At 61.1% G+C, this 13,754-nt stretch overlaps 1 protein-coding gene across 1 annotated transcript in view; it reads left to right on the plus strand.

The window, feature by feature from the left end:
* PEPD (peptidase D) overlaps nt 1-13,754 on the plus strand; it is a 110,854-nt gene that overhangs the window by 3,780 nt on the left and 93,320 nt on the right. Inside the window, exons 2-3 of the mRNA XM_041746015.1 lie at nt 4,609-4,792; nt 6,770-6,897. Coding sequence (XP_041601949.1) covers nt 4,609-4,792; nt 6,770-6,897 — 312 coding nt within the window. The remainder of the gene's footprint in view (nt 1-4,608; nt 4,793-6,769; nt 6,898-13,754) is intronic.

Below are 13,754 nucleotides of genomic sequence, written 5' to 3' on the forward strand. Positions count from 1 at the left end.
AGGTTGCCCTTGCTGACAGCCGGCACGTGGGCTCGGTGCCCAGCCCAAGCTGGAGGCCGATGGTGAGGAAAGCAGGAGGTCCCTGGCTGGCCCCTCTTGCCCGGAGGTTAGCAGCATGGCCCCATCTAGAAGCGTCATCACATTCTAGTGCAGGGACCTCATCCTTGTCTGTGCCGCACACAGGGTGAGGCCTGTGCCCCCTTCTCAACTCTGTGTTTTTCAGTGCTTAAGATCAAACACACAGGATTACGAGGAAAACCAGTTGTGTTAAAATACAGTTATCAAAATGTTAATAAATTTATGGCACAGTAATAGATGCTTCTTTGTTAACACAGGAACTAATAAAAGCAGCAGGCCTAGTCGCCACCTTAAGTTTGAAGCAGTGATGAACAAGAGTGACAATGAACAAGAGTGACAATGAACAAGAGTTTTGAGATACCGTGACATCAGTAATGTGAGAGGAAAACACCTGTGATTGTTGGTGGTGACAGATTCATACATCTCTGATAGGGCTGTGGTTAGTTGCTTACATTAATTGAAGAAAATGCGAGTTTGGATGACAGGTTAAAGGCAGTAAAGGTATCATTTTTCCCATGTGAGTAGATGGAGTCCCTCGATTCCATGTGTGGATCGCCACGGGCCTTGGGTGTGAGCCCTGCAGGTGGGCACAAGGCAAGTGGGGGGTGCTCCGTGCTCTGAGGTGACAGGAATGGGTTGTAGGGGCAGCAGCATCCCCTTCCCCTGAGCCCGTCCCGCCCCACCCCTGGTCACTGGCTGCTTCCTGGGCCCTGCCGGTTGGCAGGCCTGGGCTGGCCCTGTGGGGGCTAGAACCTGTCTTCTGGGTCTCAGTGGGGCCCCAGAGCCGGTCTGCTGGCCCACCAGCCCCTGCTATCTCCCTCGGCCATCGCCCTATTTGCACCAGCACTTGGGCGTGACCTGGCTTTTGCCTTTTGAATTCTGGGTGTCAGGTGAGAGCGTCAGTGGAAAGCGGGTGGAGGTGTTTTATTGGTGCTGCTTTTGCTGAGCTTGTGGGAAGTCACCTGCCCTGGCTCTGGGCCCGATCTTCCCGCAGGGGGTTTGGTTTATGCCAGGAGAAATCAAAGGGCACATCTCTGTAAACCTCGACTCTTGGGGTGCCCGGCTGTAATGTGTGACTGCAGCTCATCGGCTTGCCTGGCGTCTCAGACTGGCGGGCCCTTCTCTGTTGTGGCTGAGCCCCACGGGGGCCTGGGTCCTACTCCTGCAGATTATCTTCACTGTAGCAGCTGACACTCACTTCAGGGGTTCTCAGCAACTTTCCTGCTTTGAGCTGGGCTGCCTGGCCCTTGGGCCAGAAGGTCCCAGTCCAGGTGCCCTGAAGAATGCAGGTCTCTCAGAAAGTTCTGGACAAGAGGAAGCCCAGCCCTCTGAGAGCCTTCCTGGTGGGAGCATGGTGGCAGGCCGGGTGGAGCTGGTACCTGGTGTGTTTAAGGAGAGAGGGCCGGGGAGGGGGATGAGGAGTGGTCAGGGAGGGGGATGGGTGCTGGCTGAAACTGGGCATTTGCAGCCAGTCGTGCTGTGGAGTCTGCGTGCATCTGCACCTGCATTAGTGCTTTGTTGGGGCTCCCTCCCTCAGGCTTTGCTGAGCGAGGGGAAAGTGTGGGGGGAGGCGGTGGGGCTGCTGGTGGCTGCATTTTCAGTTCCTGATTGCATGGCCAGCTGGGATGCAGGCATGTTTATGAGCTGGCACCTCTGCCCTTTGGTCCTTGCGGCCAAGCATAGCAGAGAAGCAGCCCAGCTTAGAGAAAGTCTTGGCCCCTGTACAACTGCTCTGGGAGGGTGAGTGGCAGCCGATGCCCAGGGACGGGGCGGGGGAGTTCTAGTCCTGTCACCCTGTGTGGGGTGTGCATGACCCCTCCACCCCTCTGGTCAGGCTGGGCCCAGGGGTTCTGCTTCCTGCCGCTCTGGAGCTGATGTGGCAATTTCTGACCTGCACAGCTGTGTGGATGACCACCCCCCCCCCCCCCCGCCCACCATTGACAGTTGTGGCCTCAGCAGATATTTCTTGAGCGTTTGCTGTTTGCCAAGCAGAGTGCTAGGCACTGGGGCAGCAGTGACCAGAGCAGACCCAGAGTGGTGCCTGTGGGATTTACATTCTTGTGCGTGGAGGCAGGCCTCCCCAGTGAGCACCAGTGAACACCTGGCAGCCTCCCTGGAAGAGGTGATGAAGAGGGACACCTGGTGGGTCAGCGGTCGAGTGTCTGTCTTTGGCCCAGGGTGTGATCCTGGAGTCCCGGGATCGGGTCCCACATCGGGCTCCCTGCATGGAGCCTGCTTCATGCCTGTGTCTCTGCCTCTCTCTCTGTGTGTCTCATGAATAAATAAATAAAATCTTAAAAAAAAAAAAAGGTGATGGAGACAGCTTAATGTTTAGTGCAGTCAGTTTACAGTGCCGTGGGCAGGTTAAGGGGGCCCGGGAGAGAAGAGGACGGCAGCTGGCCAGAAGCCAGCCAAGGCAGTGCTGTGAGAAGGGGGGGGGCAGGGAGCTGTGGCCCCTGAGGGGAGCGACCACCAGCCATCGGGTTCCAGGTTCCACCACGGAGGGAGCAGGGGATGGCTTCCCGGCCCTCCCTCTCCCCTCTTCCTGCCTGCCTCTGCCTCGCAGTGGCTAACTCCACCTGGAGGGTAGTGGAGTCCTGGGGGGGGCGGGCTGGAGAGAGCAGGGGGTGGATCCGGAAGGCGCAAGTGCTAAGTTGGGGGACAGGGAGGGGAGAGAGCTGCAAGTTTAAGGAGGAAGGCCAGGGAAGACCATCTTGAGAAGGTGGCATTGGGAGCCAGGATGTGCAGGCGATGTCACCTGCTTGAGGGTCCCCGCCTCTGAGGAGCCCATGGCTGGGCGGGTGCGGTCCCTGGCGGAGCCTTCTCTCTTGAACCAGCCCTGCCTGGGCCGTGCCTGCCCTCCTGGAGCTGGGTGCCAACCTGCCCCCCCCAACCCCAGCACACGGCCGGGGGCCGGCCTGCCTCCTCCACCCCCTGGGCCTGGCCCCTCAGCCTCCCTAGCACCCCGTGCACTTGCAGGGACCTTCCCTCTGTCTGTTTAATCTAGCTGCTGATTCAGGAAGGCAGGTCCCTGCCCTCCGGAGCTTGTACCTTACCCCAGGGACCGTGAGCAGGTAAATGATGCCACGCAGTGCCGCGCGCCCTGGAGAGGGGCGACGAGAGCAGGGGATAAGGTTTGGACGGAGTATCAGGAAGCTTCTGGGAAGAGCAGCCATTTCTGCAGAGGCCTAGATAAAGTGAGAACAGCAGCCATGCGGGCACCGACCAGGGTGCTCTTGGTGTTTGGGGAAGAGCTGGGATGCCCGTGCGGGCAAAGTGGGGGCTGGAGCCCCTCAGTGCCTGGTAGCTCTGTTCCAAGTGCTCTCGATAGCTGAGGGGGGTGGGCAGGGGAGGGGGTCTGCTCAGATTTGCATCGCAGCGGGTCCTTCTGGTTGGGTGCAGAAGAGGCTGTGGGGGAAGCTGGGACCCAGAGAGCCTGATGAGTTCCCTGTGGTTGTGTCCAGGTCCAGGCAGGAGATACAGGTCCCTCAGCTGGAGGTGGAGATAGGGAGGGAGCCTGAGCATGGTCGGGGCTGTGGAAGAGTGGCCCCCAGGGTCCTGGGTGCCCAGAGGCTGGGTGAGGACTGAGAAGCCCTGTGTGGATTGGGAGGGCGGTAGCACTGTGGCCTGGCAGGGGCTGCAGTGTGGGGAGGGGTGGGCCGAGGCCCGAGGCCGGGATTGAGGGGAGCTCGGGCAGCTGGGACACCAGAGAGGGTGGGGGGGGGGGCGCAGTTCTTGAGCAACTCTGCAGAGGATATTTCCTGCAAAAGGAAGAGAAAAATCATGCTGGAGCCATGGGCCAGTCAAAGGAGGTGTTTTATTTATCATGAGGGTGAGGTTCCTGTATGTTGGATACAAAGAGTGATCCTGGGAGGGAGGTTGGATGCCGGAGCAATGTGGGACTAGGCATGGGATGCAGGTCCAGAGGCAGGTGGGCTTCGGGGAGTGGGTGGGGTGACGCCTGTCCTCCAGGACAGCACCCCTGGGGCTGCCACTGCCCAGTCCATCTCACCATGGTCCCCTCGACACAGACTCACTTTGGGCCCGGTACTGGGTGTCCTGTGTATGTGTGTTGGGCTCGGGTCGGTGTCCCGGCCCCGGGCTGCTGGGTCTGTGGCTTGCGGAGAAGACGGCATCATGCAGGCACGGGGGCAGGGATCCAGGGTTGTCTGGGCCCGATCACAGATCCTTCTCGCTTGATCGGTAAGCTCCTTGAGGGCAGGGATGGGTCCGTCTGCAAACTTGTGCAGGCCTGCTCTCCCGGCGGTGGTGGGGGGGGGTGTTAAACACACACAGCTTTCCCTCATCCCTGCTCCGGTCCAGTGCTCAGGGGCAGCGGTGGGGAGTGTGGTCGAGGAGGCCCCGTGGTCCTCGGCAGCCTAGTGAGGGACTGTTCTGGGTCAAGCAGGTTGAGTTTGGGCCAGCTTGCCCCGTGCTGCTGGACGGGGGTCGCCTCGGACCATGGGAGGTGGATGTCCTCAGGGGCGCTAACAGAAGCCTGCGTGGCCACGTGTGCTCATGTCTTTGCAGACCTTCATTTTGGCTGGGGAACGAAACCCTGAAGGTGCCCCTGGCGCTCTTTGGCCTGAACAGGCAGCGGCTGTGTGAGCGGCTGCGGAAGAACCCGGCTGTGCAGGCCGGCTCTGTGGTGCTGCTGCAGGGCGGGGAGGACACGCAGCGCTACTGCACCGACACCGGGGTCCTCTTCCGCCAGGTGAGCCTACCCCGGAGGCTTTGTGCACCGTCCCATGTGCCCCAGGCCTCCTGTGGGCTGTCGGCCCCCCTCCAGCATCGGGCCTGGTGGGCCTTGGGTAGCTTTACCCCCAAGGGGACCCCGAAGAGGCTCTCTGAGGGCAGGCCAAGACCTGTGCACCCAGGGAGCCCAGACTCTGGAGGGCTAGAGCCCTCCTAGCTGGGGGTGGGGGCAGAGCTGGTGTCAGCCGGTCTCAGCTCTTAGTTCAGCATACAGAAGAATGACATTCCTGGGGGGCAAGCAGGCAAGAAGCCTTCCTGGAAGAGGCAGTATTTGATGTGGGCCCTGAAGGCCAGGGCGAATTCTGACAAGTGCAGTTGGGGGTAGGTGTTCTAGGCTGGAAGGGGGAGGGTGGTGTCCACAGGAGGGAGTGGGAAGAGGGTGGGCTGGGCACAGGTGCAGATGGGGAGGGACTTCTGGGGCCAGATTCCATCTACAGCAGGGAAGACGCAGGCTGCAGAGGGCCTGGAAGGGGCACGGGGACAGGGTGCTGCGTAGGAGGAGTGGCTTGCCCATTGCTGATTCTGCGACCCTCGCTGGGTTGTGGTGTCCTGGCCTAGGAAGTAGATTAGGGACGCCTTGAGGTTCTGGAACCCCGTGTGGCGGAGGGTGGCCTCGCTGTAGGAAGCCAGCCCAGATATGGTGGCCTTGGCTGAGAATGACTGACATCACTCAGTTTCCAGGAACAGGAGCAAAGACACTCAACAGAGGGTCTCACCCAGAGAGCTGGAGAGGCCCTGAGCTGGCCCCACTCTCACTGATCCCAGCATTGCACCCACTTTACAGATGATGAAACCGAGCCTCACAGAGGCAATGACTTGCCTGCGGGGGAGATGGGGCTAATTAGAATCCCATCTCTGGACTCTAGGGATAGGGCTCTCTTCTCCTCCCTGCCATACCTGGAGCTGGGGCCTGACACCCCGGGAACCCCAGAACCTCCCTGGGGGCAGGCAGAGCTTTGGGGACATGGCCGTCCGACATCCAGGCCAGGAAGAGGCAGGGAAATATGAAGGGGCCGTGAGTGTGGAAGGGCGGCACGATGTGGCCTCCCCACTGGCCTGCATCCACCCCGCAGGACACAGCCGGGCTGTCAGCTGCTCAGAGCAACGGCAGTGTTTTTGCTGAAAGTGGCTCCCGCTGGAAAGTTGCCTTGTGCCACGTTCTTGCGGCTGCCAGCCTGTAGTCCTGGCTGCTAGAGACGTGGAGTCTCCATAAGTTTTTTCTGACTAGTCTTGAGGCTTCCTGAGGTTTACGTATTCTGGGGTTTAAAAACCGATCTCCTAAATCCAGCCTTTGGCTCCCTTACTGCCGTTATGCAAGGTTAATTTTAGAAGAGAAGAGATCCTCCTCCACCTCATACCTTTAGAACATTATCTGAGCGCAGTGTTTATTGCTAAACACTGAAGTCATCACCTGCCCCGGGGGTGGGAGAAGGAAGTAAGAAGTCCCACGTGGAGGAACCCATTTCCGTGCAGGTGTCTGGCCTGGGTGTCTAAGTCAGGGTGGCATCTTGCCCACCTTTGGGCTTGCGGGCAGCAGAAAGGCGCGGGTAGGGCTGTGCCGGGCCCACGGTGCGCGTGGGCACCCGTGTCCTAGTGTGCCCCGGGGTGTGGCCAGAGAGGGGGGCTGTGGGTAGAGCTCGGGCACATGCATGCACTGCGCATCCTCAGAGAAGGCTCAGAGCAGAGCGGGAGGAGCCAGCCAGGCTGCCCCATGCCCAATCCCAGGAGGGGGTGATGGGCAGCCCACCACTCGCAGGGGTGGGGGGCGCAGAGTGAGTAGGTGGGGAACTATGTGAGGCTTGGGGGGCGGTCTCCCAGAGCTGGGGGGCCTGGGGCTGACTCTCTGGGGTGCTCGGTCTGACACCCAGCCTCTCTCCTCACACCGCATGTTTTGGTACTGCTGACCGGGTAACCAAGGTCCTTGTTCCCACCACAGGAGTCTTTCTTTCACTGGGCGTTCGGCGTCACCGATCCAGGCTGCTACGGCACCATCGATGTCGGCACCGGGACGTCGACCCTGTTTGTGCCCAGGCTTCCTGCCAGCTACGCCACCTGGATGGGAAAGTAAGGAGCAGCCCGGGCCGTGTGACTGCCTGCTGACCACCGTGGGGTCGGGTGCAAGGAGGGAAGGAGTAGTGGGGGGCGGGAGAGGTGTCGGCGGCTGGGCCCATTGACAGCCTGCTCAGGGCCAGAGCCTGGTATCCTTGGTGGGGAAGGGGCGTGAGAGCCACAGCCGCAGACTGTAGTCGTGTTTGTGTGGAGGTACTACATATTCATCTGGAAATTCTGGATTCCCAGCTTTGCTAAAATGCCGGAGGCTTTGGCCCCAGTGGACCGTCACTCCTGCGTGGCGTCAGCAGGAGGTGGCCCCCACCTTGGGTGCCATGGGAGTTGGCTCAGGTCAGAGAGGGCAGCCTGGGACCCTTCTCCCCGCCCCATCCCTAACAGGCCGGTCCTGGATGCCTGCTGTGTGCCTGTCTCTGGCTCAGATGGAGGCCCTGCCTCAGTGGGCACCTGTGAGACGGGCCGTGGCTCTGTGCGCCAGGCTGGTGCTGAGTGAGGAGTGTGGGACGGGGGCCTGGGCTGTGCTCGGAGGCCTCCTCCGCACCGTCCATGGCACCTACTGGCTCCAGGGCCCTTGGCCGTGTCTGCCCCTTTGGGAGCCATCCTGCTGGCTCAGAGGTGCTGAGAGGTGGAAGCTGTACTTACGCATGGGTGCTTGAGCCCCGCAGGGGATCCCGCTAAATGCCCATCACCACGTCAGCACGTCATTTCTGCCCAGAGAGTGATAATTCTGGGCTAATGTCTAACCTGCGGCCCTTGCTGCCTGGTGTCCCTGAACGCAACGCTCGTTACCAGGTGGGCTGGCAGGCCTGTGGCTGCTACGGGGAGCTGCTGCGTGCAGAGGGCCGGGATTGGGCCCCCCCAGCTTCCTCTGCTTCGTTCACCCCCCTCCCCACTGGCCCTTTGGTGCAACTCCACAGCCACCTTGTTGGCCCGACAGGTACCTCTTCTGTCATCTTGGGGCAAGGGCTTCGGGCCCACAAGTTGGGAACAGTTCCACTTTGAGGCCCTCTGGGGCCTTCGGTTTTGCCGTGAAGTCATCTTTAAGCAGGACTGACAGCAGAGAAGTGGGCTGTGTGTCCCTGGTGGCATGCTTTCCTTCTTGGCTCTGGGGAAGGAGGGTGGGAAGTGAGCATGTCTGATCCAGGGGGCCCTTGGAGCGCATGGCTGGGCACTTAGGCTCTGGCCCTCTCGGGGGCCCTGGGACAGATGGCCCTGCTGTAGTGCGCAGGACCCCACTGGCCTCCATGCTTGCATTAGGTGGACGCTGGACGGTGGTGCTGCCTTCTTCCCCAGGAGGGGGGAGCGCACTGAGAAGGTGAGCCAGGCCCAGCGAGAGCCCCCAGAGGCTCCACACCACCCAGCCCTGGCTGGGGAATCAAAGAAGGGAGGTGCAGAAGGGGAGGCCAGCCCACCGAGATGTCCGTCTGTCCTCTGGACCTCCCTGCCTGCTTTGCCACAGTGCTTTTTACCTGTAGAGAAACTGGCCTCAGGTCTGGCCCAGGGCAGGCCCTCCTCAGTCCTTTCTTCCGGGACCCCTCCTCCCGCTAGATCAGCAGGTCCAGGCCTGAAGACGCGGGTGCTCTTGGAAGGTGGGTTCTTGCCTCCCCGTCCTGCCGTAGCCTGGATAGTCAGCCTTTATCATATTCCTGGTTGAATCCTGACGACTGCCCTGCTTTAAGGAGGATCAGGTTCCGGGTGATGGTGTGTCCTGTGCAGGTCCCGTAGGTCAATCTTGCTGGAAGCTTCCCGGTGGCGGGGCATGGCCTCTTCACAGAGCGGGTCTTGTCACTACTGGGGCCTCTGATTCCTTATCTGTGGGACAGTGACAGGGCTGCTCGTGAAGCATCGCCGGGGCTGTCATCATAGTGCTTGTCACTGTGGCGATGGTTGCCTTTGTGACCCTGAAATGAGGTGGTAAAGATGCCACCAGGGACAGACAGGTCGTGATGTCCAGAAATGGCCCCAGCAATATTTGTGGCCAATCCCCATGGAGAGGTGGAGTCTTCCCACCCCCCACCCCCCCAGCCTGACCCCGGTCAGGACCTGGTGGCTGCCTTGCTGCCTGAATGCAGCAGGGTCATCATGTGGCTGGACTAGTTTGCACCTGGTTCTTGCTCATGGGACACCGGCTGACAGCCAGACCACCCACCAGAGTGGGTGACCCCAAGCCCCAGCCCTCAAGTCTTCCTCCTCAGGTCCCAGACCTCGTGGAGCAGAGATAAGCTGTCGCTCCTGGGCTCTGTCCCGTGCCTGGCCTTCAGAGTCCGTGAACGTGCAGAATGTCAGTATGGTTCACTGCGAAGCCCTGGTAACTGGTACAGCTATGGTGAGGAGTTTCCTGGTGAGAGTGTAGGTCTGGTCTCGGTAACAGGATTCTCCTAGAACCCTCCCTGCCTGTGAGGTGATCACAGAACTGTCGCCTCAGCCCTTCCTGCTAGTGGCACATCCCACAGATAGCTGGGGCCCCGGTGCCCGGGCAGCGCCTGTGGTTTTGAGCGGGCTGTCCTCTGAGCCTCCCTGTGGCCCGGCCTGCTGGCTCTGGGAGCACCAGTCCTGCGGTTGGAGGTGCTCCGCTGTGGCATGTGGGCGTGGACGGGGGGCTGGGGGAGGGTCTCTGTAGGGCCTCCCTGGACTTCTGTCTGCAGATGGGGGGGGGAGGCACCGAGTGTATCTCCACTTCTGTCTGCTGCTTTGTATGTCGAGCTGACTCTTGTGTCAAGTCAGGGAGTGCCTGTCCTGGAGGGTGGACATCCTCCAGGGCTGTGGGAGGAGAGGCCTGTCCCTGCTCTGGGGACTCCACCGTCCACTGTGAAAGTCTGAGCAGATCTCACCATGTTTCCCCACAGCCACCATCTGGGGAGCCAAATGGCACTTGACTGGAGGGTTTAAAGCCCAGGACCTGATTGGTCAGGGAGCAGCTGTCAGCAGTTGGCTACTCAGCACGTAATCCTCAGTAATACGGGAATAGCGCCTGCGCTTTGGCTGCTGGTTGCACGGCTGCTGTTAGAAGTTCTCCTCGAGGGGCACCTGGGTGGCTCATTCGGTTGAGTGTCTGACTCCTGGCTTCAGCCCAGGTCAGGATCTCAGGGTGGTGAGATCCAGTCCTGCAGTTGGCTCTGCGCTCAGCCGGGAGTCTGCTGGAGAGGCTCTTCCTCCCGCTCCCCCTCCACCCTGCTCGTGCATGCACATTCTCTCTTTCTAAAATAGATAAATAAGTCCTTAAAAAAAAAGTTTTCCTTTCATCTTTCCCTGCTTTGCTGAGCCAGCTGATTGTCTGGTACAGACATAGAGGCTTGTGTGACCTTCGAACGTAGAAATGGGTCTGCGGTGTGGGTCTCCCTGTTGGAAAGGCTCCATGTCCGACAGGCGGAATGAGGAGGTGGGTCCCAGGGGTCTCCTGGCTCCACAGTGGAGAGCCAGACCCTGGTCTCCTGCAGCCCTGGCTCCCCACCGTGGCCACCCTAGCAGGCCTTGCCCTTCCTCTGCTCTTGGCGCATCCCCCTCCTGGGCGCCACGTCCCCAGCCTTTGGGAGAGGAGGCTCGGTCACAGCAGGGCAGTGGCGAAGGGCTTGGTTGTGTGGCGCTGGAGCTGGGGAGGGGCCAGCTCTGATGGCGTGCGGCTGTTTCCAGACACTCTCATCATCAATAGGGCTTGGGAGCGAGGCTGTCGGGATTACCTGGCCTTTGCAATCAAAACCCACCAGACTGAACATTTGACCTTCAGCTCCTCGGCTTCCTTTTGAGTCTCTATCTGATGGCTTTTGAAAATCCATCTGGCGGATACCGCAGTCCAGAGTCGTCCAGGGAAGCAGCACTCCCATCTGCAGATCCGCCACTTCCTGCGTATAGGGCAGGGTCCCGTTGTCAGGGCAGCAGGCACCGAGGGGCCTGTGGGCGGCCTGCTCCCGGCCTGTTCCTCTCCCCAGGCCTTTTTCCGGGACCCGGAATGGGGTAGCTTGTAATTTGTTTTCATTTGGAAGCTTTGCTTACAAGAGCCTGGTGCCTTTGGATATGAGGGTGTTTCCCATCATTTTGTCTGGGGTCCTCTGAGCAGGTGGGAAATTGTCTCTGTGACCCATACGGGGAAGCTGCAGTGCCCACAGAGCATGAGTGACTCGGGGCCGAGTTGGGGGACCTCCTAGAGCCTTTGCAGCTTGACTGTGTTCTGCTCCTGTCCCTGGCTGAGACCGTGGGCTCGGAGTGTGAGACAGGATGCCGGACGTGGGGTTTGCCGGGAGGAGGGTCCCTGCCCTCCTGAGGGCGCTGCCCAGGAGTGCCGTGAGTGAAGTGAGTGTCTCCAGGGCTGAGGCCCCGAGGCCCTGAGCTGATGTGTGTGCTGTGGCGTGTGTGTGGTGGCAGGGGTGTGCCGTGCAGTGTGGCATATATATGGCGTATATGGTTTGGGTGTGTGCAGTAGGTGGGCTGTGTGTGCATATGTGGGGTGGTGCGTGTGTGTGTTGGGGGTGGGGCGTGCATGCAGCCTGGGGTATGTGTGGTGTGTGTGTGTGTGTGTGTGTAACGTGGAGTGGGCTCTCACGGCCGCCCTCGCCCACCCGTACCCACATGTGGACCAAGGCCACCCTTGCGGCCAGGGCGTGGCGCGGTCCCCGTCCCCAGGAGGGCCTGGCCACGTGCCACCGTCCGGGCCTCTCCCGGCTCCGCGCAGCCCCGGGCACAGCGCTCCCCCGCGCAGCCCCGTGATCCCGGGGGTCAGGCCCCCGCGGTGCTCCGGAGGGGTGTCCTTTTCTCGGAGAAGCCACTGGAAGGCCTGAGCTCCGGCGGGGAGGGCGCGCCGGCGTCGAGCCGTGGCCGGGGACGCCGGAGGTAGAGCTCGCCCCGTTACCCGTTTGCGGCGGCACCTGTGCCTGGCGATCTCGTGTTCTGGAGGGCCCCATGGTCTGCACCGCGGGGTTTCCTTTAATGTCTGCGCACCTCGGGAGGCCGCGCACGGAGAGCTGCTGCTCCCCGTGTCCACCCTGACCCCGGGTTCTGGAAGGGCCGCCTCTAGCTCGAGCCGGGCGGCTGCCGGGGGCAAAGGCACTAGCCCTCTGGGTGGGGCGCGCTCTCCTCCCTCCTGCCAGAGCTGTCCCTTCCCTTTGAAGCGAGAGTTTCTAGGGTGGCGTTGGCTTCCCCTCTGACCCCCCTTTTCCTGGCCCTGTGGTGGGATCTGGCCTGAGCGGCCCCGCCGGCCCCGGACTCCAGACAGGGCAGGATGCAGGCCCTCCACCTGCCTGCCGCCAGCCCACGGTGGGGGGGTCTGTAGCCCCGCGACCTGTCCTGCCCGTCTGTGGACTCTCGTGGACGTGCTGCTCCTTCTCCGGTCAACCCCGCCAAGTCACGGCAGCCGAGCCTCCGGTGGCCGGCAGCCTGGCCCACTTATCCCTTGGGGTGACATTTAAATTATTTTTGCTATAATTAGCCCCAAAACATAGAAAATAAGTAGTATTCACACTTAATTATGTCTGCCCTTTAGGAAAGAATGCATGCAGAGTGCCAGAAAAGACACCAGCGGCTTTTCAGACTGTGTCTGTCAGAGTGGTCGTTCCTGTGGAGAACCAGGCCTCTGGTGGCTCCTGGTCTTGGCACTTGAGACCCAGTGGGTGACCCAGGCAGCCTCTCTGGGAGGCACCTGCCCTCACTTTCAGACAATCAGGGTGGCGGCAGTAGGCTTCCGGGGGGCTGGCCGGCCCTGGCTGCCCCTGGGCCCCTGTGGCAAGTGGCTGGCTTGTGGCTGGTAGACCAGGGGTGGACAGGTGAGCACACAGCCCCGGGGCCACCCACGGGCCACAGCGACCTTGGTGTTCGCCCCGCCTCTACCCCTCTTCCCTCTCCTCTGGTTCCACATTGTGAAGACCTAAACCTCAGGCTGATACACAGGGACGTTCGCATGCGTCAGGTCTAGGCCTACAGAGGGAAGGCCCCCAGGCAGGCAGGCACAAGTGGCCCGGGGTAATGGCTGAGACAGCCCCCTGTAGGGAGCGTCCCTCGAAGCAGGTCCTTGGCACTTCCCAAATCTTCTGGGAGTTTGCTTTGGATGCCTGTCCCAGCTGCGAGAGATGAAGTGACCAGGACCAGAGGTGGGCAGGGGACCTGCCGAGGGTGCGGGGCATCTGTCTTGGAGCTGGGACTGCGGCCGGAGCAGTCGAGGATGGATGTGGTGAGGATGCCGGTGGCCCCCCCTCACCCCTCTGGCCTGCACTTTAGTACGTGGCTGAGAGTGTCACCACTTGGTAGCAAAGGGTCAGCGAGCTGTCCCGCGGTCGACAGAGAGCTGGGCCTGCCGTGTCCAGGAGAGGGCTTATCATCCGGTCTGCTCTGCGCTGCTTCAGGTGCTGCTGATGGTGGTGCCAGACTTTGGCCATTTAACTTTGGAGTCCTGTCTCAGGTGTGGAAGCTGATGTGACTGTATCGTGCAACTTCCTAATGGCCAGGGCTGGACGCCCAGTGCCCACTTCAGAGAAGAGAGAGGGGTGCTCACTGCGTGTGGCTGTGAGCTCCCTGCTGATCCCCAAGGCCCACCCATCTGCCCCCCGGTCCACACTCCCTGCTGCCCAGCCACGATCTCTTTGGTGCATGCTTGAGTGGAGAGGGAAGTGGTGCAGGCCTCGGGGGTGGGGGTGGGTGGTTCTGGTTCCCAGGGTGACGCTGGTCACTGGTATCTCAGAGACATGAAGTTGGCTCCTTGAGGTGGCCATCTCCGCATCTGGAAGTGTGCTCCCTCCCCTGTCCCTGGTGGGCCTCCCCAGGCACACTGTCCTTGGCACCGTCACACATCCCCCGCCCCCCCGCCGTCATCTGCTCGCCCTTGAGAGTCCAGGAAGCACAGTCTGAAAACCATCTGCTGTTTTCTCCTG

Source organism: Vulpes lagopus, chromosome 2 (genome assembly GCF_018345385.1).
Source record: "Vulpes lagopus strain Blue_001 chromosome 2, ASM1834538v1, whole genome shotgun sequence".
Classification (NCBI taxonomy): domain Eukaryota; kingdom Metazoa; phylum Chordata; class Mammalia; order Carnivora; family Canidae; genus Vulpes; species Vulpes lagopus.